This window comes from Scyliorhinus canicula, chromosome 10, assembly GCF_902713615.1.
Source record: "Scyliorhinus canicula chromosome 10, sScyCan1.1, whole genome shotgun sequence".
NCBI lineage: Eukaryota > Metazoa > Chordata > Chondrichthyes > Carcharhiniformes > Scyliorhinidae > Scyliorhinus > Scyliorhinus canicula.
In genome coordinates, this window is record NC_052155.1 from 50,979,629 (window position 1) to 51,007,346 (window position 27,718).

At 42.7% G+C, this 27,718-nt stretch overlaps 1 protein-coding gene across 1 annotated transcript in view; it reads right to left on the reverse strand.

Annotated features, from left to right (window-relative positions):
- Positions 1-27,718, reverse strand: part of ccdc12 (coiled-coil domain containing 12) — a 105,489-nt gene continuing 77,771 nt past the window's right edge. Inside the window, exons 3-7 of the mRNA XM_038808908.1 lie at positions 11,362-11,441; positions 9,840-9,901; positions 5,617-5,651; positions 5,329-5,405; positions 1-1,275 (exon numbers count right to left, since the gene is read on the reverse strand). Coding sequence (XP_038664836.1) covers positions 1,196-1,275; positions 5,329-5,405; positions 5,617-5,651; positions 9,840-9,901; positions 11,362-11,441 — 334 coding nt within the window. The 3' untranslated portion in view covers positions 1-1,195. The remainder of the gene's footprint in view (positions 1,276-5,328; positions 5,406-5,616; positions 5,652-9,839; positions 9,902-11,361; positions 11,442-27,718) is intronic.

The following is a 27,718-nucleotide window of genomic DNA, read 5'->3' on the forward strand; positions in this document are numbered from 1 at the left end:
TTTGAATTGAACTTTGTTTTTATTATAAATTGATGGAACCTTTTTCATAAAAATGTCCAAAAGACCACCGAGACGGAAGACTAACCAGTAAACAAAGGGCAAATCTGCTTAGTGAAACTCTAACTGTGACTTGTGACAGCAGTACATACAGCCAAATAGGTAGAGACACCCCACAGAAACTCACATCCCCACAGAAGAATACAGATACCCACACATGATAAAGTTTTACAATCTTCACAGATATCCAGAAAGAGATACACTATAAGACACAATATATTGGGCTGAAACTTAAGAAACACTCAGCTTTTAAAAGAAAAATTGCAGGAACATATAGGTCTTTCTCAATGGTTCAGGTTTGGGCTCTTCAGCATTTCTAATGGAGGGTCTCCATCTGATACATTTACCTGCCTTTCCTCTATCAGATACTGTCCAACATATGGGTATGTTTTTTGTTTCAGATCCAATCTTTTGCAGATTTATATTATTTTTTAATGTTATAGAAGTTTATTAGTGCGCTCAGATTGTATCTGCAGCCACTGGCATTATCATTTCAATGGGTTTTAATAGTACAAGCTTCACTTCCTAGATCTTGATGCAAGCTCTGGTCCTTGTACAACTTCACAACCCTCATTTCCCAATCCTTTCACAACAATTGGATTAGATTTCCTTCAGGACCAAGTGAGCTGAAGGCAGAGTCTGTGATAATAAGGAGATATTAATGAATTCTCAAGGGGACCTTAGTTATGCTGCAGATGTCAGAGAGGTTCCAAGCCAAGCTTACTGAAGTTCACATCTTAAAATCAACATCAAACAATTCACCACATGAGAAACCAGGAGAAAATGTAACAGTAGACCTCAGCACTCCCAGGAGAGATCCAGTAAAAGTTTAGAAAATGGTACAGAAAAAGTAAATTCTGGGAGATATCCAAGATAGACTGAACAGTGGGACATGAAAAATTAGGACTGATGTCAGGAAATTCTTCACACATCAACATTTGGAATCTACTTCCAAGCAAGGTGCTGAATCTTATTGGATGAAGGGCTGAATGGCCTTCTCCCTCTTTGCTGTGACCACTCGATGGGTTTCCTTCCAAGGGCAAAGATGAACAAAAGTTTCCAAATACTGTGGCAGTGTTCTCATTCCCAGAGTCAACTGATTTACTGGCCCGTCCCCACCTCATTGTGAGAATCCGAATCACTCAGAGTCATAATCTTCCTGCTTTACAGCTCCAACCGCAGATGCCAGATCATCTTCATTTCCTTTTAGTTTCTCCCCTGTGGGATTGAAAATAAATTATTATCACCCCAATAATAAGAACAGGCTTCCTTCCCTTGTCTCCACCAACCTAATATCTACAGCTTGATGGTTGCTGTGCCCAGGACTTCAATGCTCACTGCTTTTCTGGTCGCACTTAAACAAAGTGAGGTTTAATATAATTAAAAGCCTATGCGTTTGTGATTTATTGAGTGCAAGTGTAAATGAGAATGACTCAATGAGAGCAAGGGAGAAAATAAGAGAAAATAAATGAATGTGTGGAAGTGAATGAATACGAGTATGAGAAAGATTTAGAGCAGGCAGGGGAGTGTGTGTGGGGAGAACATAGAACATTACAGCGCAGTACAGGCCCTTCGGCCCAGGATGTTGCGCTGTCCTGTGAAACCCTTCTAAAGTCCCTCTACACTATTCCCTTATCGTCCATATGCCTATCCAATGACCATTTGAATGCGTTTAGTGTTGGCGAGTCCACTACTGTTGCAGGCAGGACATTCCACGCCCTTACTACTCTCTGAGTAAAGAACCTACCTCTGACATCTGTCCTATATCTATCTCCCCTCAATTTAAAGCTATGTCCCCTCGTGCTGGACATCACCATCCGAGGAAAGGCTCTCACTGTCCACCCTATCTAATCCTCTGATTATGCCTCAATTAAGTCACCTCTTAACCTTCTTCTCTCTAACGAAAACAGCCTCAAGTCCTTCAGCCTTACCTCATATGATCTTCCCTCCATACCAGGCAACATTCTTGTAAATCTCCTCTGTACCCTTTCCAATGCTTCCACATCCTTCCTATAATGTGGCGACCAGAACTGCACACAATACTCCAAATGCGGCCGCACCAGAGTTTTGTACAACTGCAACACGACCTCATGGCTCCGAAACTCAATTCCTCTACCAATAAAAGCTAACACACCGTACGCCTTCTTAACAACCCTCTCAACCTGGGTGGCAACTTTCAGGGATCTATGGACATGGACACCGAGATCTCTCTGCTCGTCCACACTACCAAGAATCTTACCATTAGCCCAGTACTCTGCCTTTCTGTTATTCCTTCCAAAATGAATCACCTCACACTTTTCTGCATTAAACTCCATTTGCCACCTGTCAGCCCAGCTCTGCAGCTTATCTATGTCCCTCTGTAACTTGTAACATCCTTCTGCACTGTCCACAACTCCACCGACTTTAGTGTCATCTGCAAATTTACTCACCTATCCTTCTACGCCCTCCTCCAGGTCATTTATAAAAATAACAAACAGCAAAGGCCCCAAAACAGATCCTTGTGGCACACCACTAGTAACTGGACACCAGTCAGAGCATTTCCCATCAACCACCACTCTTTGTCTTCTATCAGCTAGCCAATTTCTGATCCAAACTGCTAAATCACCCTGAATCCCATGCCTCTGTATTTTCTGCAATAGCCTACCGTGGGGAACCTTATCAAATGCTTTACTGAAATCCATATACACCACATCAACTGCTTTACCCTCATCCACCTGTTTGGTCACCTTCTCGAAGAACTCAATGAGGTTTGTGAGGCACGACCTACCCTTCACAAAACCATGTTGACTATCTCTAATCAAATTATTCCTTTCTAGATGATTATACATCCTATCTCTTATAAACCTTTCCAAGACTTTTCCCACAACAGAAGTAAGGCTCACTGGCCTATAGTTACCGGGGTTATCTCTACTCCCCTTCTTGTACAAGGGGACAACATTTGCTATCCTCCAGTCCTCTGGCACTATTCCTGTAGACAAAGATGACTTAAAGATCAAAGCCAATGGCTCAGCAATCTCCTCCCTAGCTTCCCAGAGAATCCTAGGATAAATCCCATCCGGCCCAGGGGACTTATCTATTTTCACACTTTCCAGAATCGCTAACACCTCCTCCTTATGAACCTCAAGCCCTTCTAGTCTAGTAGCCTGTATCTCAGTATTCTCCTCGACAGCTTTGTCTTTTTCCTGTGTGAATACTGACGAAAAATACTCATTTAGCACCTCTCCTATCTCCTCGGACTCTACGCACAACTTCCCACTACTGTCCTTGACTGGCCCTACTCTTACCTTAGTCATTCTTTTATTCCTGACATACCTATAGAAAGCTTTAGGGTTATCCTTGATCCTACCTACCAAATACTTCTCTTGTCCTCGCTTGGCTCTTCTTAGCTCTCTCTTTAGAGCCTTCCTAGCAAACTTGTAACTCTCAAGTGACCCAACTGAACCATCACATCTCATCTTCACATAAGCCTCCTTCTTCCTCTTGACAAGTGATTCAACTGCTTTAGTAACCCATGGTTCCCTCACTCGACCACTTCCTCCCTGCCTAACAGGTACATACTTATCAAGGACATGCAGTAGCTGTTTCTTGAGCATGCTCCACATTTCCATTGTGTCCATCCCCTGCAGTTTTCCTCTCCAGGCGATGCATCCTAAGTCTTGCCTCATCGCATCATAATTGCCTTTCCCCCAGCAATAACTCTTGCCCTGCGGTTTATACCTATCCCTTTCCATCGCTAAAGTAAACGTAATCGAATTGTGGTCACTATCACCAAAATGCTCACCTACCTCCAAATCTAACACCTGTCCTGGTTCATTACCCAGTACCAAATCCAATATGGCCTCGCCTCTTGTTGGCCTATCTACATACTGCATCAGGAAACCCTCCTGCATACATTGGACAAAAACGGATCCATCTAAAGTACTCGAACTAAAGTGAGACATTTTGAGAGAAAAAAAGAGTAAGCGTTGGACAGAGAGAAAGAATGTGGGAGAGGTCAAGTGTAAGAGGGATGTATTTTGTGATGGTATGTTGAATGTTGACAGGGTTTAGTTTGGTTGTGTGCCCCTCCACCAACGGTGGGACAGTTCCACTACATTATTGCTCTGCCAATTGTACTGTTTAATTGGGGCTTTGTCTACACTTATTTTCCCCAAACTTCTTCCTCCTTCGCTCATGATGGCAATGACACCCAATGAGCACTGTGGGAGGTTGGCCTGCAGGTTGATCAATATTGACTGGCATCAAAGACACAAAGCCAAGGCTGATCCTAACCTCAAAGTTTACACACACACCCATTTTTACAGGAATACACTTACAGGTGGACATTACACAAAATGGTAAGAACTACAGAGGCGGCAGCTATTTGGCTCCTGCACTAATGTTGGGGCAGCCCATCATTTATTCTGAAGCTACTTCCTTGTATGCAATTAACATTCCTCCTGTCAAATATACATCCAATTCCCTTTCTAATTAAATGATAATCTCTGCCTGAGTAACCACTTGTGGTACAGAATTCCATACTGCAAGACCCATTAGGTTCAAGAAACAGCTTTCAAGTGTCAGCCTTGATCCAGGAGTAGCTTTGTTTCAACTTGAGCAACAATTCTAGGCAACTGGTTCCACAACTCTTTTATTCTAGGTGATTAAATTTTGAGCAACTTCCTTCTTGGTCATAAATTGCTGTACTGAGGGGATTTTGCATCACCAGACTTACTGCCTTTCAAATCAGCATGTAAACAAGGTCCTCAGATGCCCTTTCAGATAAAAGCTAAATCCCATAACAGTCTTGGAAAAGCAGAGGTGTTCTGTAGGTGTCACGGCCAATATTTCTCCCTCAATTATCACTGAAAACATACTACTTATCTGGAAGACTGTTAGCACATTGGCTAATGTGCTTCTCCTGAGTGCAAAAGCAAATTGCTTTTGGACATCCTGAAGGCTGGAAAGCTACTATACAAATGCAAGTTCTTTCTTTTTCCACAGAACAACCCTACCTAGTCCTTTCTCATATTTTCCTCTATCCCCCAACAAAATCCTCCACCCCCCACATAAATTTTCCACTTCAATGTCATTCCCCAGTAACTTGATTCTGCGTGGGCTGAAAAAGAACCTTCCGACTGCCCTTCTTACTCCTGGTCTTTCTGTTTTGTGTGCATCTCTGGGCTTTAAACCCTTAACCACAATGAACAAATTTATTTCGTAATCACCAATGCTTCTGTCAGCTGCCTTTGAATATCACATTCAAAGCAAGATATTTCTTTAATTACTCACGGATTAGTTCTGCTATTGCTCTCTGCGTCCTCTTCTCCAACCTTTCCAGTTTTTTGGCTACATCCCTTTTCAGATCCCTACAAAAGAAAACCAGTCTTACCACCACAGTACTCTTTGAAAACGCTCTCTAATACAGAACTAACTTGGCAATCGCATAATGGTCACAAGATGGCCAGTGATAAACTGACAAATGTCACACAGGGAAGTGGACCTAGTAAGTAGTATTACCTTACATACAAATTAGATAACTTAGTTTCAAAAAGATAGATACAAAACTCAGTCACATACCAGTCAGGCTTCCTGGGTGCAAGGTTCACCAAGTCCTAGAAAATATAGTTAAAGCGTTAATAATATTTTAACAACAGTTCAAGAATGGAAATTTAACTACTGCTGTGCTTCAAAATTATTTTGAAAACAAGGAGGGTAACAGGATTAATGTATACTTTCATCATCAGGACGTGGGTTCAGTTCCAATAAGGATCTGTGAGATCTCTACTGGGTAGCAGCCTCTGATAAGAAACAAACTTGAGCATTGGCACACAAACTGGCATCATCAATCAGGGAGGCTGAAAAATAGCTGATATGGGTAAGGAACTATCACATGTTTGAGATTGGGATCAAGGCACATTATAGGAAACGTTATTATGTACCTCGGAGTAAAAGGAGAGATTCACCTTTCAAAAAACAAAATCATGGAATATGGGTGTCACTGGCTAGGCCAGCAACTATTGACATCCCTAACTGCCCTTGAAAAAGTGATGGTGTACGGCCTTCTTGAACCATTTCAGCCCATGTATTATAGGAACACCTATGGCACTGTTAAGGAGGGGAACTCCAGGGTTTTGACCAAATAACAGTGAAGGAATGAAAATATTGTTCCAGGTCATGTTGTGCTTGGAGGGAAACATACAGGTGGCGGTATTCCCATACATCTCCTTCCTTTGTCCTTAAACGTGGTAAAGGTCACGGGTTTAGAAGGTGCTGTTGAAGGAGCCATGATGCATTGCTGCAGTGCATCTTGTAGATGGTCACTCCTACCAAATTAACATGGACACATGGATCTGCGACAGGCTGGTCAGTGAGGATGAGGTCTTGTTTGTTTTTCCCTCATTCAGTTCCCTCACCACCTGTCGCAGGCCCATTCTAGCAGTTATGCCCTTTAGGACTCGGCCAGCTTGGTCAGTAGTGGTGCTACCAAGCCACTCTCAGTGATGGACATTGAAGTCCCCTCACCCAGAATACATTCTGTGCAATAGCCTTCAAAGCGTCCTCCAAGTGCTGTTCAGCTGAGGGTGGATGGTAAGTGGTTTTGATGAGATGTGTGGGAACAGCACCACCTGTATGTTTTCCTCCAAGCCACACACCATCATGACTTGGAACTACATCTTCATTCCTTCACTGTTGGGTCAAAATCCTGGAACTGCCACCTAAACGTTTGAGGACTCCCACGGCCACTCCCTCCCGACTGTGCCCTGCTGGTGGGACTGGACATACCCAGAGATGGTAGGAGTGGTGTCTGGGACATTGTCTGTAAGGTATGATTCTGTAAGTATGACTATTTCAGGCTGCTGCTTGACTCGCCTCTGAGATAGATCTCCCAATTTGGCACATGCCCCCAGATGTTATAAGTGTGGTGATATGCATCACTGTAAATACACAAGGGGTTAATGTAAATACATGTAGACACTAGAGGGAGCACCAGAGACATGACACACAGACATTCAACCAATAGGTCAGTAAGATAGGACACGACCAATGGGCATTCACGATACACACAGAGGTGACACTAGCACAGGAGGGCATTACACCAACCCATATAAAAAGGACACAGCACACATGATCTTCCTCTTTCCAGTGGAGACACTCAGTGTGGAGTCAGTCAGTGTGTACACAGGGTTGATTTGAAACACATCATACCCACCACCTAGATTGTAGCAGACTGGTTCGTCAGTCTGAGTAGCTATAGCAGGATTAACGGGAGAGTCAAATCCAAGTAGGAGAATTGTTAACAGTTTAATAAATGTGTTAAAGCTATCTCCAAGTCTGAACCTTCCTTTGTCAGAGTGCAGATCAAGGAAGCAGCTTATGCTACGTCAAGAGCATAACAAAACAATAAGGAAGACTTTGCAGGAACAACAGAGCTGGGTTTGCCATTTCCAGTGGCAAGGTCAATGCTGGGTGGTCTGTCCGGTTTCTTTCCTTTTTATTGACTTTGTAGCTGTTTGAAAGAACCAAGTGACTTGTTAGGCCATTTCAGAGGGCACTTAAGAATCAACCACATTGCTGGCAGATTTCCTTCCCAAAAGGACATTAGTGAACCAGTTGGGTTTTTACGACAATCAACAATGGTTTCATGGTCATCATTAAACTTTTTAATTCCAGATATTTATTGATTAAGTTTCCATCACCTGCTGTGGCAGGGTTTGAACCTGGGTCCCCAGAGTATTACCGTGGGTCTCTGGATTACCAGTCCAGTGACAGTACCACTACGCCACTGCCTCCCCTCTAATGTTTCCTCCTATGGGAAAAACTAAAACAAGGGGACACATTTTTTTTTAAAGTGGTCTCCACACACCATCCTGACCCCCTTGGAATGGAATCACCTTACTTTATCTGTCAGTGTCAAAAACCTGGAACTCCTGCCTAATAGCACTGTGGGTGTACCTACACCACATAGACTGCTGTGATCAAGAAGGGCAATTGGAGATGGGCAACAAACACTCACCTTGCCAGTGAAATGCACATCCCATGAAAGAAAGAAGAACAAAACAGAGCTCCAGACGGACCAGGTACTGGAAATTGGGATAAAAATGAGCAGCCAGGTTATTTTTTCTCTTTCTCGGCAGGTGCATATACGATGGGCTGAATTTTCTGCACCATAACCTTTCTGTGGTTCTGTGGGATTTGTCCAAGGTTCTGTACAATTGAATCATAGCATCCTCCTTTTATATTGTAACCCCCGTGATGTCACAAGAGGAGCAAAGGAAGTCAAAATATAACAAACTGTTAAGCATAACAACCAATGACACAAAATGGAAATAAAATAGCCAAAATAGACAGAAGGATCACCAAGACACAAGGACCAAGATTTGGGGCATCAAGACTTTGAGACGGCTTTTAGAAGAGAGAAAAGGAGCGTTTAAAGAGTGAACTTCAATAGGGCTGACGCTTTTGTCTTAAACAACAGGGCAAAATAGGGTGAAGCTCAAAAAGGGATACAAGGCTGGACAAAGTTAAACAGATAAGGTGGGAAAGAGTTGAAGAGATTAAGTCGAAGGCTTTAAAAGATAGTAAAAACAAAGTTTTTCTTGTATTCATTCTTGGGGAGGGGCCATTACTGGAAAGACCAGCATTTATTCTCCATCTTCAGTTCCATGAGAAGACTTTGATAGACCCTCATTTGAAACTGCTGCAATCTGTGTAGTGAAGGTGTTCCCACAAAGTTATGTTGCTTCAGAATTGTGACCAAGCAACAATTACATAACAGTGATATATGACACTATGACTTGGAAACAATTTGAAGGTGCTGGGCTTCTGCTGCACTCTTTTTCTAAATGGTGGAGGATGCTTGTTTGGGAGATGTTGGTGAAGCCTTGGTAACTTGCTGCAGTGTCTTCAGCAGTCAAGACACACTGTACATTAGTGGTGAAGGGCGTGCATGTTAAAGCTGGTGGATGGGTTGTCAATTAATATTGCTGTTAGCAAAAGACGTTTACAGTATCTGTGACCAGCCTCCTCAAACCACTGTGGTCTTAGCTATCAATTTATTTCTGCCTTCCCGTAGTTGAAATCATTGACTAATGGCCCAGTAAAATTCCACACATTGGCCCTTCTCTGCAAAGTTGACTGTTCTTCATTTGTAAGCCTACAAAGTAAGTGCTGGCATGCTGTTGAACCTGTCAGGGCATCACAGCCAAGTACAATTGTACAGCTTTGACAAAGAGTCATCCAGACTCGAAAGGTTAGCTCCTTGTCTCTCGCCAGATGCTGTCAGACCTGCTGAGATAGTCCAGTATTTTCTACTTTTGTTTCAGATTCCAGCATCCACAGTAATTTGCCTTTATTTTACAATTGTATTCTCACCTGCCAGCCATACAAGTGCACATAGCAAGAGTCAATGCATATCCATCAGTGCTACAAAATTGATAATTTTCCAATTTGTCAATGTTCCCTGGTGATTTTTCTTGTGTCTACTATGTGTATGTTCCTCGGCCGCAGAAAAATACTTTTCACTGTACTTCAGTACATGTGACAATAAATCAAATCAAATCAAATGCGATTCATCTCCTCCAAAACCCAGGAGCATCAGGATTAATTAGAGCACTCTGACTACTATTCCAACCGATTAGCACAGTTTTGGGATCGCATCTGGAGCTTTGTACAAATGGCTAATTTGCACACTCAGCACCAAGTCTTGTTTCTTCTGGTTGTAAACCTTTCCAAGCTGAACCTTTCAACATTGATTGGAGTTACAGTAAAAGGTAGCAGTACAGGACAAAAGCATCACATACCACTTCTTCAATGATTGATTCAGGTTTGCCTGCTTCAAGTTGATCCTTCACCTTCTCCTCCACTGTTGGTACAAACACGGTATCAAACACATGAACAGAGATAAGCAACTGAAATCATTTGTGTAGCAGAGTAATCTGCCTCTTCACCTTCCTGCAAGGAGTCCACTTACTGTCAGAAAGTCTGCAGCACCTTATATAAATACCTGATCATCATGTGGCAGCACTGGAAGATAAACTGCACCAAGGAGGACTCTCAGTTGAGCCTGATGATGAATTTTCCAGCAGGCCTTATGGGCTAGTGATCATCAAGAGCAATCCTGATTGGTTTTCCCTCCCCCTTGCTCAAGGATATAGGCAACCAACTCGTCACGCTTCAGACATTGGACAATCCTGGGCTGCACAGCAAAAAAAAGTGGTTTACAGCCTACTTTGATGTCACACAAGTAGACGATAACGGATTGCAAATACTGCATATCAAGTCAGTGTTGGAAGGATGGATGGAGGCATTTGTTTGGCATCACGCTTGCTTGTCCTGAAAGCATTTGATTCCGTTCTACTTAAATATCAAAATCGTTTGATGGCAGACATCTCCAATTGGGAAAAAACAACCTTGGACAGACTCGTGTATTGGGATCCAGCTTGCAAGCTCTGAGGTTGGCCTTCAGATTATCTTTATATCTAAGTTTGTGCGAGTTCTCATGCTCAGTTGTCTACGGTGTACTACCTTTATATGCATATTTCTATAAATATTGAAATACAACTCTGAATATGGAGAATTTAATTGACTTATCCCTTAGTTTAATTTTATTTTTCCTGATTTAACAATCCATTTGTCCATTGAGCTAATGAGTATAACCCCCTTATTTTGGTATCTAATCATGTTTCACTCTTGTTCCATAGAATTGTTTTTTCACCAGTGAAAATTTTAGTTCCAAATCTGCCTTTGTTACTGTAACATTCTGTATCACTCATACAGATTAAAAAGGATGATTTATGCCAAGAGGTTTCCCTTTGAAAAACTCTCTGTTCTCCTACTCTGTTATCAAACTATCAGATTTCTCTGAAACTTATTAGGCAATGGCTGCTTTTAATTAAGTCCCTTATCACTTCATCCTGAAATGGGCCACTGCTGCAGGGTCAGCCCTGATCCAACAATACTTTATATTGACATACTAGTGAGAAAGCGGAGAAAGGAATTTAAGTATTTGATAGAAGGATTAGAGGGGAATGGAGGAGCACTCCTTTAATCCAGAGGGCGATAGGGGTCTGAACACACTGCCTGAAAGGTCGGTCAAAGCAGAAACAGGCAATGTATTTAAAAAGCATTTCGATATACACAAAGTGCCGTAATCTACAGGGCTACTGTCCAAGAACTGGAAGATGGATTAAGCTGGATATCACTTCTGGCCAGCACTGCCACAATAGGCCAAATGGTCTCCTTCTGTACCCATAATCTTTCTATATTTCTATGAAAAGAGGTGTTAGGGGTTAGTACATGGGTTGTTTCATACATGTTACTAACCAGAGGCTGGCTTGGCTTTGGGTATTTGTCGTTCTTTCAGTTCTTTATCTTCTGGGATGTAGTTACGGAGTTTCAATTCGCTGGAAGAGAAGAACAAAAAAGTACTTCAAAACAAAAAGATGGCGTTTGCAATATTGAACTCTTAAAAAAATAATAAAAGATAAATTATCATTCACATATTTTTGGTTTGAGCTTTCTGAATGGAACACAGTAGCAGTCTTGACTCACTGATAGCACTCGCTCCTGTGTCAGACGGTTGGGTGATTAAGTTCCACACAAGATCCTTGAGCACCTAACTCAGGCTGACATTTCAGTGCTACAGTATCACAATGTCAGATAAGGGCCGGGATTCTCCGAGCCTCCGTGCCAAAATGGTGCTATGAGCGGGGGCGGCGATTGGGGCCTCAGACCCGCGATCGGGTCCGATGCCGGGACGCGATTCTCCGGTGACCGGAGAATCGGTTCCAGTCGCACGCACGAGGTCGGCGCGGTGCCGGCCGGGGGCCATTGAAAGAGGCCCTCGTGGCGATTTTCCGCAGATGACTGGCCGAGTTCCTTTTGGTGTGGTTCACATATGGTTCCACCACCCGGTGGGAGCTCAGCGTCGCGGCTGCGGTGGCCGTCCTGGTTGGGGGGGGGGGGGGGGGGGGAGAATCGGGATCAGTCTCCGGGGGGAGGGGGGGACACTATGGCCAGGCCCGCAGTCGGGGGCCTCCGATCGGCGGGCGCGCATGATCTGGGGAGGGGCCTATCCCTATCTTCTTCCGCGCCGGCCTGCCATGTGGCTCCTCCGCTGCGTGCATGCGTGGACCTGCGGCCGGCCATCGCACACATGCATGGACCCGCAGCTAGCAGTGCGGGGCCGCGTATGGCAGCTGAAGCAGCGTGGAGCACTCTGGCACCGTGCTGGCCCCCTGTGGGCTACAGAATCGCTGAGCCAAGAGGCCCATTGACGCCAGCGTGAAACACTCCGTTACTCCGACGTCAACGCTTGGCCGCGTTTTTGGAGAATCCCAGCCAAGATGCTAAACTGAGCACTTGCCTGCCTCTCAGGTAGGTATAAAGTATCGCAAAGCACTGTTTCAGAAAAAACATGGGAATTCTCCCCGCCAACATTTATCCTTCAAAAATTGATACTAAAACAAACTGCCTGACCATTTATTTGATCACCGTTTGTGGAACCTTTAAGTCTGCAAACTGGCTGATGCATTTCCTACAATACAAACTTCAAAATGGAATTCAGTGGCTGTGAAGCTGTTTGTGATATTCTTTTTTTTTTAAATTTAGATTACCCAATTATTTTTTCCAATTAAGGGGCAATTTAGTGTGGCCAATCCACCTACTCTGCACATTTTTGGGTTGTGGGGGTGAAACCCACGCAGACACGGGGAGAATGTGCAAACTCCACACGGACAGTGACCCAGAGCCGGGATCGAACCTGGGACCTCAGCGCCGTGAGGCGGTTGTGCTAACCACTAGGCCACCGTGCTGCCCCTTGTTTGTGATATTCTAAGGCTGTTATTTATATAACACCAATGCAGGTTCTTTCCTAGGAAAGAACTTTGCCTCAGCAACTGTCTGCAGTTCAGATTTATTCCAGATGGATTCTACCTGAAATTCCAGCCATTGTAGGGAAATTTATTTTTGGCTTTAGTGTAGTTTACATACAACCAAAGTAGTCAACCCAATATGGTTTCATGCTGATTTCTGGGACACAAACTCATCACATAACTTGGTCGTAACATCACACTTAAACTTTACAAAGAACAAAGAACACATGGCCTCAAGGAAGTGATGCAAGACGTCACGGTTGAACAATTACTGTTACCGAACTATCCAACTCCCTTGCAATTAAAATGAGCAGTTCTGTTCCCTAAATTAAAAGTCATATTATGCAAAGAAAAACAAGTATTAAAACGTTCAGTTTTGTGCATTAAACTATTATCACTTAACTTGTGATGTTTAAGGGAAGTCACTTTATTTCACACTGTGTAACCATCTTTGATTTTGTAAGTTTAGAATTAAGCACTGTAATTAGCTTTTGTAACTCTGTAGTTCTTTTAAATTTTAATATCTGTTAGCTGAATGTACTGTGTTATGTTTAGCAGAACAATCACTTTCAAGCATTGATATGTATTTTCTAAAGGCTTTGTGTAGCTTTTGTACATTTACAAAACTTCTATGTTAATTGACTTATCCCAAGAACTGACAGATACAACAAAAAGATAGTTTAGCAAAAACACTTTGATAAGCCCCTGTTTTAATGAAGTCCTCCAGATCAATTAGACATCGCATGCTGTCTTATCTCAACTAAGCAGACATGAAAACTATTCTCATTTATATTCTATACATAATTCTACAAACATTATATTAGTACTTTGTAAACTTCTTTATCAGTTTTAAGGTTATAAGCAACTTTACCACTCCATCTTTTGTTCTAAAAGTAATCCAAATAGGCACAGAGAAAAGTAACAGCAACCTTCAAATAACCTGGCCAAAACATAGTCACTGATAGGGCTCTGATTTAATACCAATTAAATGAGGTTTTGAGACGATGAGCTCAAGATACCAATTAAGGGGGCATAACAGCGTATTTCCCCCATTCTGAACAAATGGGCAAAACATTATTTTGTCTTAGCAAGAAGTAACAGAAACAAACTTTAATGAGAGATATGGTCCCACAAGTAATTGACACCTTACAGGGACAGTCAGGATACAATGGGAAATTGCATTAATAGAACATAGAACAGTACAGCACAGAACAGGCCCTTCGGCCCTCGATGTTGTGCCGAGCAATGATCACCCTACTCAAACTCACGTATCCACCCTATACCCGTAACCCAACAACCCCCCCCCTAACCTTACTTTTTAGGACACTACGGGCAATTTATCATGGCCAATCCACCTAACCCGCACATCTTTGGACTGTGGGAGGAAATCGGAGCACCCGGAGGAAACCCACGCACACACAGGGAGGACGTGCAGACTCCGCACAGACAGTGACCCAGCCGGGAATCGAACCTGGGACCCTGGAGCTGTGAAGCATTTATGCTAACCACCATGCTACTGTGTTCCCCAAGATGATAGATAACCATCATCCTTGAGAAACCAATTAGGAACTGATCAGGCCACCTAGACCAATCACATTGATCATGCACCAATTAAGAATTGGCATCACCTCACTTAGGCCGATTAGAATGTAATAACTAATTGATCATGCTGTGGGTTGGAATGAGTTAATAAGCAGAAGATTTCACTGAGCAAGTCGCACAGCAAGTGACTGCTGTACGGAGAGAAGCAGAAGTTATGGAGAGAGAAAAGAGAGATCGAGTGTCAACCTGCACCCAAGGCCGAACCAGAATGCAAGATTCATAGTATTCTCGTCAAGTCCCACCCTGTCTTTAGAGGGATCTACAACTTAAAAGATTTCCTAACTTACAGTGGCACGTGGCACAGTGGTTAGCACTGCTGCCGCTGAGGACCCGGGTTCGATCCCAGCCCCAGGTCACTGTCCGTGTGGAGTTTGCACATTCTCCCGGTGTCTGCGGTTCTCATCCCACAACCCAAAGATGTGGAGGGTAGGTGGATTGGCCACACTAAATTGCCCCCTAATTAATTGTTTTTTTTAAAAAAAGATTTCCTGAGTCACTTCACCAAACTGTCGCCTGTTGCCCAAATGGTTAAAGTTTCAAATGTACACAATTAGAATTTAAGTTCAAATAATACCTACAACTTATACCATAATTTCAGATATCTCAAAATAATTCAATATTCCTCAAGCCACTGCTTTCACCACATTCTGAGGTCTACGTTCAACACCATGCTCACAATCTTGACCTCTCACTTCAGCAACACCAATCTGAAGGTCAAGAAATCAAAGGAAAGAAGATAGAATAAAGTTCACCTTTTAACAGTATTTATGCCAAAGAAAGTAGTTCAGTGAATGAAGCTGATGAGCTGAGGACTGAGGCAGCCACTTGGAAGTATGATCATAGAAAACAGAATACAGCATAGAAGGCCATTAGACCTGGGGTTCTCTGTGAGCAATTCACCTAGTACCACTCCCCCTGCCTTTTCCTCCGTTGCCCTGCAAATTCAGATACTTGTCCAATTGCCATTTGATAACCACGATTGAATTTGCATCTGGCCCACTCTCAGACAGTGCATTCCAGTTCCTAACCATTCACATTGCAAAAATGTTTTTCCTCAAGCTTTTCTCAAGCCATTGTTTCTTTAGCAAATCACTTCAAATCTGTGGCCTCGGGTTCTTGATCCTTCAGCCAATGAGAACCCCTCATGATTTTGAATTCCTCTATCAAATCTTCTCTTCTCCAAGAACAGTCCAGCTTTTCAAATCTATTTATATGACAGAAGTCCCTCAGCACGAAACCATTCTTCTGAGTCTTCTCTGCCAATACCTTCCTGAAGTGTGGTGCCAAAACTGTGATTTGTACAGATTTATCATAATTACCTTGCTTTGGTACTTTCTGCCCTTAAATATAAAGTGCAGGATCCCAAATGCCTCATTAATCACTTTCTCAATCTGCTCTGCCATTTTCAATGATTTGTGCACATATACCCCCAGATCCTATTGCTTATGCGCCCTCTTTAGAACTGTTAAATTTAGTTTATATTGCAATTATACTTTATCCTCCATGATATCTTTAACAGAGAGCATTCTCAGGTTGACAGGCTGTGACTCGTGGGGTACCGTAAGAATCAGTGCATGGACCCCAGCTATTTACCATCTATATAAATGGGTTGATGCAGGATAAAATACAATATTTCCAAGTTTATTGATGACACAGAACTTGGTGGGAATAGGAGTTGTGTAGGATGCAAAGAGGCTTCAAGAAGGATTATATAGGTTAAGTGAGTGGGCAAGAACATGGCAGATGGAATATAATGTGGAAAATATGAAATTATCTAATTTGGAAGGAAAAACAGAAATGCAAAGAATGTCTTTATTTTGAAGAGATATGTCGCTGTCCAAAGAGAGCTGGGTGTTCTTGTTCTTGAGGCACTGAAGCTAACATGGAGGTGTAACAAGGAATAAAGAATGCAAATTATGTTTTAGCTTTTATTAATAATAAGTTTATTGTCGCAAGTAGTCTTCAATGACGTTACTGTGAAAAGCCCCTAGTCGCCACATTCCGGCACCTGTTCGAGGAGGCAGGTACAGGAATTGAACATTACAAGCCAGCTGTTTAGCCCACTGTGCTAAACCAGCCCATAAAATCTTCTGTTTTAGTTCAGATTTCCAGCATCTGCAGTATTTTACTTTTATGTTAGAGTTTCACAACAAAAGAGTAAAAACACTTTAAAATTAAATAGATCTCCTTGTATTTCCGGAAAGAGGTTGAAGGGTGTTTTAAAAAGCTACTGTTGTACTTCACAGAGGGTTGCAGGGGCAGGAAGGCTTCAGACCAATAATCTCCATCTTGGACTCTTTAAACACCTGGAAAATAATTTTAGAGCAGCTCTTGAGAATAGGGGATGGAAATATTGCAAGGGGATTTGAGTACAGGAGTCAGGAAGTCTTGCTGCAGTTGTACACAGCCTTGGTGAGATCACATCTGGTTTATTCTGCACAGTTTAGGTCTCCTTACCTAAAGAAAGATGTATGAGTCATAGGGAGAGTGCATTGAAGGTTCACCAGACTAATGGTGGGATTGTTTTATGGGGAGGGATTGAGGAGACTGGGTTTGCATTCTCTAGAGTTCAGAGTAATGAGTTGACGTCATTGAAGTGAATTCTTACAGGACTCGACAGGGAAACAGCAAGAAATATATTCCCTTGTTTGGGAAGGGCAGGGGATGCCGGTGGCGTCTAGAACAGGGGACATAGTCTCAGAATAAGAGGTAGGCCATTTAGGACTGAGATGAGGAGGAATTTCTTCAGTCTGAGGATGGTGAATCTTTATAATAATAATAATAATAATCTTTATTATTATCGCAAGTAGGCTTACATTAACACAGCAATAAAGTTACTGTGAAAATACCCTAATTGCCACACCCCGGCCCCTGTTCGGGTACACTGAGGGAGAATTCAGAATGTCCAAATTACCAAACAGCATGTCTTAATCAAAGACCCCTCCCACTCAGCTTACTCACTCTTTCAACTTCTTCCATCGGGCAGGATCTACAAAAGTCTGAGAACACGCACGAACAGACTCAAAAACAGCTTCTTCCCCGCTGTTACTAGACTCCTAAACGACCCTCATATGGGTTGACCTGATTAACACTACATCCCTGTATGCTTCACCCGATGCCGGTGTTTATGTAGTTACGTTGTGTACCTTGTGTTGCCCTGTTCTGTATTTTCTTTTAATTTCTTTTCATGTACTTAATGATCTGTTGAGCTGCTTGCAGAAAAATACTTTTCACTGTACCCGGTACACGTGACAATAAACAAATCCAATCCAATCTTTCGGGACTTGTGGATGGAAACCAGAGGAAACCCACAAAGCCACGGGAGAACGTGCAGATTCCACACAGACAATGACCCAAGCCGGGAATCGAATCTGGGACCCTGGCGCTGTGAAGCGACAGTGCTAGCCACTGTGCTACTGTGCCACCCATTTCCCTACTCCAGAGAGCTATGGAGGCTCAGTCATTGAATTTGTTCAAATCAGAGGTTGACAAACTTCTGGACACCAATCACATCAAGGGACATGGGGTAGTGAAGGAAGATGGCATTGAGGTTGGAGGTTAGTCATGATTTAGTTACATGGTGGAGCAGGCCCAAGTGCCAAATGGCCTATTCCTGTTCTTGCATTCCTATAACATCACAGCTATGACTGAAGCATGGCTTAAAAAGGGCAGGAATGGCAGCTCAACATTACTGGTTACAAGTTTTTCAGATGGGATATCGAGAGGTACATTTAAATAAAGAAAGAGAGGGGTCACAATATTGATTAAAGAAACAATCACAACTGTGAGGAGGGGGTGACAGGCTAGAAATAGCATTAAGTCACATGGATTGTACAGAGGAACAAAAAGGGGGTAATCAAATTGTTGAGAACATATTATAGGCCCCCAAAACAGTCAGGCAGATAGAAGAGCAAATTACTGAAAAGTTCAGAAACAGAAGGGCAATATAGTAGGGGCTTTCAACCACACTGTTAATAATTGGGATAAATGCACTGTAAATGTACAGAGGGCACAGAATTCTTAAAAGTGTATTTAGGAAAACATTTGTAGCCAGTACTTAGCAAGTCCAACAAAATAAGGAACAGTTCTGGACTTAGGTTTAGGGAATGAATCAGAGTAGATGGAAGGTTAATCAGTGGGAGAGCATTTCATGGTAGTGATCATAGTTCAGTTAGGTTTAGAGTTATGGAAAAGGATATAGACAAAGAGAAAAGGTTTTAAATTAAGTAAAGGCTAATTTTACTAAACAAAGACACAATTTGGTATAAATGGACTGGAAGCAGTAATTCAGTGTCAGAGCAGTAGGAGGCATCCAAAGATAATTTAACGAGGATTCAGATATGCTGCTACAAAGAGGATAAGACACTTGGGGAGGCAATGAAATAGTGGTATTATCGTTGAACTAGTAAACCAAAGACCGGAGTACTGCTCTGGGCACCCACATTCAAATCCTGCCATTGCAGATAGTGAAATTTGAATTCAATTTTTAAAAATCTGGAATTAAAAGTCTAAAGATGACCATGAAACCATTGTCAATTGTCATAAAAACCTATCTTGTTCACTAATGTCCTTCAGGGACAGAAATCTGGAATCCTTACCTGGTCTGGCTTACATGTGACTCCAGACCCACAGCAACATGGTTAACTGTGTCCCCCTCAAGGGCAATAAATGCTGTCCCAAGCTGCGACGCTCACGTCCCATGAATGAATTTTTAAAACTCTGACTACTAGATACTCCTGGATGTCATGAAGCATGCAGAGTAGGAAAAGGCAAAAAGAAAAGAACGCTCATGTCAGATGCCAATAACTCAATTCTGCAGGTCTAGAAGAATATACAAAATGCAGGTTAGAAATTTAAAAAGAAAGTAATAGGAAAGTTTGCCATACCGCTGCCTTCACTCCTTCCCCTCCCTCTCAGAACAATGATGGATCCCCCTTGTGCTCACTTTCCACCCCACCAGCTCCGCATTCAAAGTACCATCCTCTGTCATCTCCACCAACTCCAGCGTGAGGCCACCATGAAACACATCTTCCACAGACCAACCCCCCCCTCCTGTCACCCTTCCCTAACGTCAGCTCCCTGGTTCACTCCTCCATCATGCCAACTCCCCACCCCCTTCCCGCACCCCCTTCCCTCGCAATCATAGGCGGTGCAAGACCTGCCTCTTAACCTTCTCATCATTCAAAGCCCCAATTACTCCTTTCAGGTAAAGCAGCATTTTATTTGCACCTCCTTCAATTTGGTCTACTGTATTCGCTGCTCCCAATTTACAATGGAGTCCAAATGCAGGCTGTGTGAACACTCTGCAGAACACCTTCACTCAGCCCGCAAGCATGTTCCAACCTTCCCGTTGCTTTCCACTTCAATTCATCATCTTGTTCTCATGCACCCATGTCCATCCTTGACCTGCTGTATTGCTCCAGTGATGCCCAATGCAAGGTGGAGGAACAGCGCCTTATCTTCCAATTAGGCATGCTATGGCCTTGAGGACTCGACATTGAAGAGTCAAACGGACTTGAAGTGTTAACTCTGTTTCTCTCCCTACAGATATTGCAAGATCTTTTGAGTTTTTCCAGCATTCTCTGTTTTTGTTTCAGTACCTGCAGCATTTTGTTTATTGTTAGGAAAGTAGAGAAGGCAGGAAAAAACACTGGCAGGATCAGAGAAAACTCAAATACATTTTATAAATGCATAAAGGGCAGGAGAAAAAAAAATAAGAGTGGGGCCAAAGAGAGATAAAAAGGTAAATTGCCTGTGGAGGCGCAAGACATGGGCACGGTTCTTGATGAATAACTTTGCACCTGCTCTTAACAAGAGAGGGTAAAAGATGTTGTAATTAACGAGTACAGCGAGATATCAGATGGAATAAGCATCCTGAAGAAATATTGTTTTGCATTCTTGAAAGCGGATATAACGCCAGGCCCAAAATAAACGTGTCCCATGATGCTAAGGAAAGTAACAAAGGAAATAGCTGCAGTCCTGACCATCATTTTCCAATCCTCTCTGGTTACAGGATGGTGACAGAAGACTGGAGATGTACTAATGTTGTTTAAAAAGGGAGGACCGATTAACCTGAGCAATTACGAGCCAATAAATAATCCTAATCTTGGCGTGGGCAAATTAATGCGAAGAAAATTCTAACAGATAAAACTGTCAAAGAAGTTTATGATGAATGTAAGAAATTTCTATATAGATTGCATATATATATATCTGTTGCAGTAATGTTATTAAAAGCCTGGATTACGGCGTATACATCTGTCACAGTAATTCTTTAAAAAATCTTGGTCTGTAAAAGGTGCAATTAAGATATAAAGGTGAGATCATCATTCATTCCAACCACGTATATGTTTACAAAGAGAAGCTAATGGAATTTTGTTAGGATTGTTGGAGATTCCCTGGAGAGTTGATAATTTGAAGCATTGTATTTAGATTTAAGTAACCAGGTCATGGGATCCGAGTGGGATAAAGATGATGTAATTGATGAGAAGAGCCAGATGTTTGTAGTTTGATATAGGTTTGGGGGTTTGCTGGGAGCTTTTAGGTTGAGTAGTCTGACAAAGACAGAAGGATCCAGAAAGAGATTCTCTCTCTCCAAGCAGTCTTTCCAAGAAATCTCTACACAAAAAGTGCACGGCAAGTAACCCGCTGTTTGCTAACTTTATTTATAAGTGGCTTTGATGGGCTTTGCTTAATTGGAAATAGAGACGGTATAAGTTAGTCATAAAAAGGGTTACTTTTTCTTTTACGAATTGTTTAACTGTTAATTGAAAAGCTATTTTCTGTGATGTTAATGTGTTTAATCCCATGTTAAGAATAATGTTTGCTTTAATATAAAAGATGCATATTGAACAGTGGAATCACTCCTGGATCGAAGTATTTTTTCCTTATAGCTTTCACAATGAAGTGTTTAGGGTCCTTGTCTAGTATCCTAAAAAATATTGGGATCTTAACAGGTATGGATTAATCAAGGATTTGTTACGGGAAAGTAGGGTCTGATCAACTTGATTGAATATTTTGAGGACGTAACAAGGAAGGTCGATGAGGGTAGTGCATTTGATGTATTTTAGCAAGGCTTTTGAGAAGGTCATATATGGCAGTCTGATGGTAACTTAAAAGTACATGGAATCCAAAGAAAAGTGGCAAATTAGATACAAACTGATTCAGTGGCAGGCGCAAAGGATTATGGTTGATGAATGCTTTTGTGTCTGGTAGGCTGTTTCAGTCGGATTTCATAGGGTTCAATATGGAGTTACTTGCTGTTCATGGTATACGTATCAATTTGAAGGGTGTCCTAGAATAAAATTCACTTTAATTTAGACTTACCCAGCAAATTTAGGGGCCATGATTAAGAAAAATTGGCTGGGTGGTTGATGGTGCGAAAGAAAAAATCCTGCAGGATGATATCAATGGACTTCAATCTGGAGAAATGCGAGGCAAGGCGTTTTGGGAGGACAAACAAGCCACAAGAATACACAATAAATGGCAGGACTCTGAAAAGTGTAGAGGAACAGAAGGGCCTTTAAATGTACATATATTCACCCCCGAACACAATAGGACAGGTGGACAAGATGATCAATAAAGCACACAGAATACAGCACCACCTTTTTTCTTGAGCTGACCGACATGTACAGTACAATAAGTTCGGACGGTCATGCTAGAACTGTATAAAATCTAAGTGAAGCAACAGCTAGAATAATACTTCAATTTCTGGTCACCGTATTGCAGGAAGGATGTGATTGCACTAGAGAGGGTACAGATGAGATTTGCACAGATGTTGCCAGGAATGGATTATTTGGCAACAGCGAAAGATTGGATAGGCTGGGATTGTTTTCTTTGGAGCAGAGCAGGCGGAGAGGATATTTAGTTCAGATATTTAAAATTATAAGAGATCAAGATATAGTGGATAGAACGGCCTATTTCTGTTATCAAAGATGGCTATGATCAGGGGGTTTAAATTTAAAGTGGAAGAATTCAATAGGAGTTAACAATTTTTTGTTTACCTGAATGGTTTTGGAAGTCTCGAATGCATGGCCTGAAAGAGTAAGATAGGCAAAAACTCTAATTTCAGTAAAAACTTGGATATTCACTTGAACCGCTATAACCCAAGGTTACAAACTAGGAGCTGTTAACCAGGAGCAGTAGTCAGATTAGACTGGATCTCTCTTTCACAGCCAGCATGGACATAGTGAGACGGATAGTCATCTCCTCTACCATAATTCTGTTTCTATACATCCAGTTCCTTTTTGAAAGTTACTAGTGAAACTGTTTCCACCTTTTCAGTCAGTGCATTCCAGACCCTAACAACTCTATGTGTAATTCGTATTTACTCTCTGAAGTGGACTTGTGATTAGATCAAATTTTTTAAGCCATGGATGCCTCAAAAGGATCGCCTCTGAGTTATTTTGCCCACTACTGTTAACACCTGTCTTTAGCTTAGGGATCTAATCCAAAGAAGAGCACGACCTTCAAATATCCGATCAACCTCCTCACCTTACAGATAAACAGGTGGAACAGCCATTAAAACATTATCAAAGCACCAAGGTAAGCTCATTGATCAGCAGAAGTTTTAAATCTTGCCAACATCAAGCTCCCTTTATTGACGGTTCAGGTTGATATGTAGAACCAATCAATGCAAACTGTATGTACAAAGGTCTATAGGTGGAGTATTCTCTCCTCGGGAATAAATACAGGTAGGGACAGCGCATGACATCAGCATGATCAAAGGGGGAAAACACAATACTGCAGGCGCTGGAAGTATGAAATAAAAACAGGAAATGGAGCGGGTGGTTGGGGAGGGGGGGGGGGAAGAGAGAGAGAGAGAGAGAGAGAGAGAGAGAGAGAGAGAGAGAGAGAGAGAGAGAGAGAGAGAGCAAGAGCGAGAAAGAGAAAACGAGCTAATGTTTCAAGCCGATGCCTGTTCGTCAGAACAGTAGGGCTAAGGGGGCACTTCAACAGTGCAGTGAGACAGCCAACAGGAACTCTCCATCTATGCAGTCAGGTCCCCAACATGGATCCTGGATCAATGTTGTCAGGTAGCTAGAATCCTGTATCAGAACAGTCAGCTATTGAAAGGGGACCTTGCAGTAGTACAGTCATGACGCCTAGGAAGATACTGAGGCCAATGTGCGTCCTGCCTGCCAGGAGGCCAATACTTGATCAGTTTGCATCATGCCAAGCTGGTGGGTCAGTCTCTTCATATTTAGTCATGTGTTAAATTTAGAGAATCAAACACTCAGACATCAGAGGAGCTGCAACTGAGCCAAGTTAGAATCACAATGGCAAAGGAGAGTGCTATTGCGAGTTTTGGGGTGAAGGCACATGGCTGGGATAATGGAATGAAAGATTCAATCTTCATTTAGCTCTTCAGCATCTAAGCACAACTCAAAAACTATCTTTCCAGCCAGATTCTTGCAACAAAAATATAATGAGCTGGAACAACACAGAGTTCCTGATCCATCTTCGACATACTTCAGTTCAGCTATTCTATCTGTTTCTCGTGAACCAGGATAATAGATTGAGGTATCCTCTCCTAAAGTGCAAATTAAAATTAATGCTCTTTTCAACAGTGACTGAGCTTCGTCAAAAAACAACTTTAATGTTACTGCATTCTGCCCTTTTGCTCCCTGATAAGGTAAATATGTGCTTCAGGGAAGCAAATCACAATGTCCACATTCAGTGAAAACCCGCACCCCATGTACACACACGGGAAAATCCTGCATCTGGTGTACATTAACTGGAGGTTTGCATTCTATAACCCTGCACTGAAAAAGAACCCCACACAGCAACAACATTCTTCCTTTTTATTGTCCTCTCTTCTACTTTGAACGTCAGGTCACTGACTGAAGTTAAAAGGGCACAAGAATCTGGCACCATCCCTACTTGCAGGTTTCGATAGTGGACGTCACCAAGATATCCAATGGAAAAGAGCAACACAGCTCAGTTTGATACTTCCCTCATCCAACATCTGTCAAACGCCACACTGTCACACTTCCTGGTTGTGGTCATTCAAAAGTGATTGTGAAGGAATAGCTTACGTTTGCTCCCTCCCATCCCTAACACAAGGATACTGACGTCACTGAAGCATTCCTATCACGGAGAGCACTACAATATCACAGTGCATCAGGTTACATATATATGATACAGAACGTTTGACACTTGAGGGCAGCAGATCTCACATCTACGTTTTTAACTGGCTGAATTGCACATTAAACCAACAGAACAACTTGAAATGCATGCCTGCATACTAAGAGGTTGGTATTTTAAAATGTCTACCACTTGGTGATGTAGCTAAACTGCCAAAATAATAAATGGTACGCTCTGAATAGGATTAGTGGATACAGCCAGTGATTTCTACCAAAGGGCAAAGAAGGGAGCCTGGGAGCGGGTGCAGGGGCCGCAAGGGACTCCAGGGCCGTGAGATATGCTGGCACCAGACTTGGTGGCCGAGAGGTCGCTGGCGCCAGACACAGGGGCGACACTGGTGGGGTAACACTGCATACTGAAAAGACAAGTCGGAGATGTTGCAATAGTGGAAGGATCATGCTGGACTCTGCAAGATTTTGGGGTGCAAAGATCACAATGTCAACATGGAAGCTTTGAAACGCAGAGTTATCAGCTCGGCTCAATTTATGATGTTTATAGCCCAGGGGTCAAAAGGTTATGGGTTTGAAATCAACTCCAGGAGTTGAGCAAAGTACATAGGCTGACACACTGTATTACTGGGCACCATCGGTCAAGTGTGGGATGAAGCCAAGATCCCATAAATGCAAGTTCCTCCTGTCTTTATAAATGAATGGAAATCAGCCAAAACTTACAAGGGAAAAATGACAGGCACAAAACTAGGGCAGGGCAAGAGACAATAGACTTTTTTTTTAAATAAACGTCCTTCTCCTGTCCGAGGGAGATCATTTACTCAATCTTATAACAGAGCAAAGGCATTTAACCAAATTGCTTTAATAATGCTATGAGACATTTAACCCTGCTTTTGGAAAAGAAACCAACACACTAGATAGAGAAATACAGCACAGAACAGGCCCTTCGGCCCACGATGTTGCGCCGAACTTTTGTCCTAGGTTAATCATAGAATTTTGGACAATTTTTCATGGCCAATCCACCCAACCTGCACATCTTTGGACTGTGGGAGGAAACCGGAGTACCCGGAGGAAACCCACGCAGTCACGGGGAGGATGTGCAGACTCCACACAGACAGCGACCCAAGTCGAAATCGAACTTGGGACCCTGGAGCTGTGAAGCAATTGTGCTATCCACAATGCTACCGTGCTGCCCTTAAGAAGTTAACCTACACTCCATTATTCTACCCTAATCCATGTACCTATCCAATAGCCGCTTGAAGGTCCCTAACTTTTCCAACTCAACTACTTCCACAGGCAGTGCATTCCATACCCCCACTACTCTCTGGGTAAAGAACCTACCTCTGACATCCCCTCTATATCTTCCACCATTTATCTTAAATTTATGTCCCCTTGTAATGGTGTGTTCCACCCGGGGAAAAAGTCTCTGACTGTCTACTCTATCTATTCCCCTAATCATCTTATAAACCTCTATCAAGTCGCCCCTCATCCTTCTCCGTTCTAATGAGAAAAGGCCTAGCACCCGCAACCTTTCCTCGTATGACCTACTCTCCATTCCAGGCAACATCCTGGTAAATCTCCTTTGCACCTTTTCCAAAGCTTCCACATCCTTCCTAAAATGAGGTGACCAGAACTGCACACAGTACTCCAAATGTGGCCTGACCAAGGTTTTGTACAGCTGCATCATCACCTCACGGCTCTTAAGTTCAATCCCTCTGCTAATGAACGCTAGCACACCATAGGCCTTCTTCACAGCTCTATCCACTTGAGTGGCAACTTTCAAAGATCTATGAACATAGACCCCAAGATCTCTCTGCTCCTCCACATTGCCAAGAACCCTACCATTAACCCTGTATTCCGCATTCATATTTGTCCTTCCAAAATGGACAAACTCACACGTGTCAGGGTTAAACTCCATCTGCCACTTCTCAGCCCAGCTCTGCATTCTATCTATGTCTCTTTGAAGCCGACAACAGCCCTCCTCACTATCCACAACTCCACCAATCTTCGTATCATCTGCAAATTTACTGACCGACCCTTCAACTCCCTCATCCAAGTCGTTAATGAAAATCACAAACAGCAGAGGACCCAGAACTGATCCCTGCGGTACGCCACTGATAACTGGGCTCCAGGCTGAATATTTGCCATCCACCACCACTCTCTATCTTCTATCGGTTAGCCAGTTTGTTATCCAACTAGCCAAATTTCCCACTATCCCATGCCTCCTTACTTTCTGCATAAGCCTACCATGGGGAACCTTATCAAATGCCTTACTAAAATCCACGTACACTACATCCACTGCTTTACCTTCATCCACATGCTTGGTCACCTCCTCAAAGAAGTCAATAAGACTTGTAAGGCAAGACCTACCCCTCACAAATCCGTGCTGACTATCCCTAATCAAGCAATGCCTTTCCAGATGCTCAGAAATCCTATCCCTCAGTATCCTTTCCATTACTTTGCCTACCACCGAAGTAAGACTAACTGGCCTGTAATTCCCAGGGTTATCCCTATTCCCTTTTTTGAACAGGGGCACGACGTTCGCCACTCTCCAATCCTCTGGTACCACCCCTGTTGACAGCGAGGACGAAAAGATCATTGCCAACGGCTCTGCAATTTCATTTCTTGCTTCCCATAGAATCCTTGGATATATCCCGTCAGGCCCGGGGGACTTGTCTATCCTCAAGTTTTTCAAAACACGCAACACATCTTCCTTCCTGACAAGTATCTCCTCAAGCTTATCAGTCTGCTTCACGCTGTCCTCTCCAACAATATGGCCCCTCTCGTTTGTAAATACTGAAGAAAAATACTTGTTCAAGACCTCTCCTATCTCTTCAGACGCAATACACAATCTCCCGCTACTGTCCTTAATCGGACCTACCCTCGCTCTAGTCATTCTCATATTTCTCACATATGTGTAAAAGGCCTTGGGGTTTTCCTTGATCCTACCCGCCAAAGATTTTTCATGCCCTCTCTTAGCTCTCCTAATCCCTTTCTTCAGTTCCCTCCTGGCTATCTTGTATCCCTCCAGCGCCCTGTCTGAACCTTGTTTCTTCAGCCTTACATAAGTCTCCTTCTTCCTCTTAACAAGACATTCAACCTCTCTTGTCAACC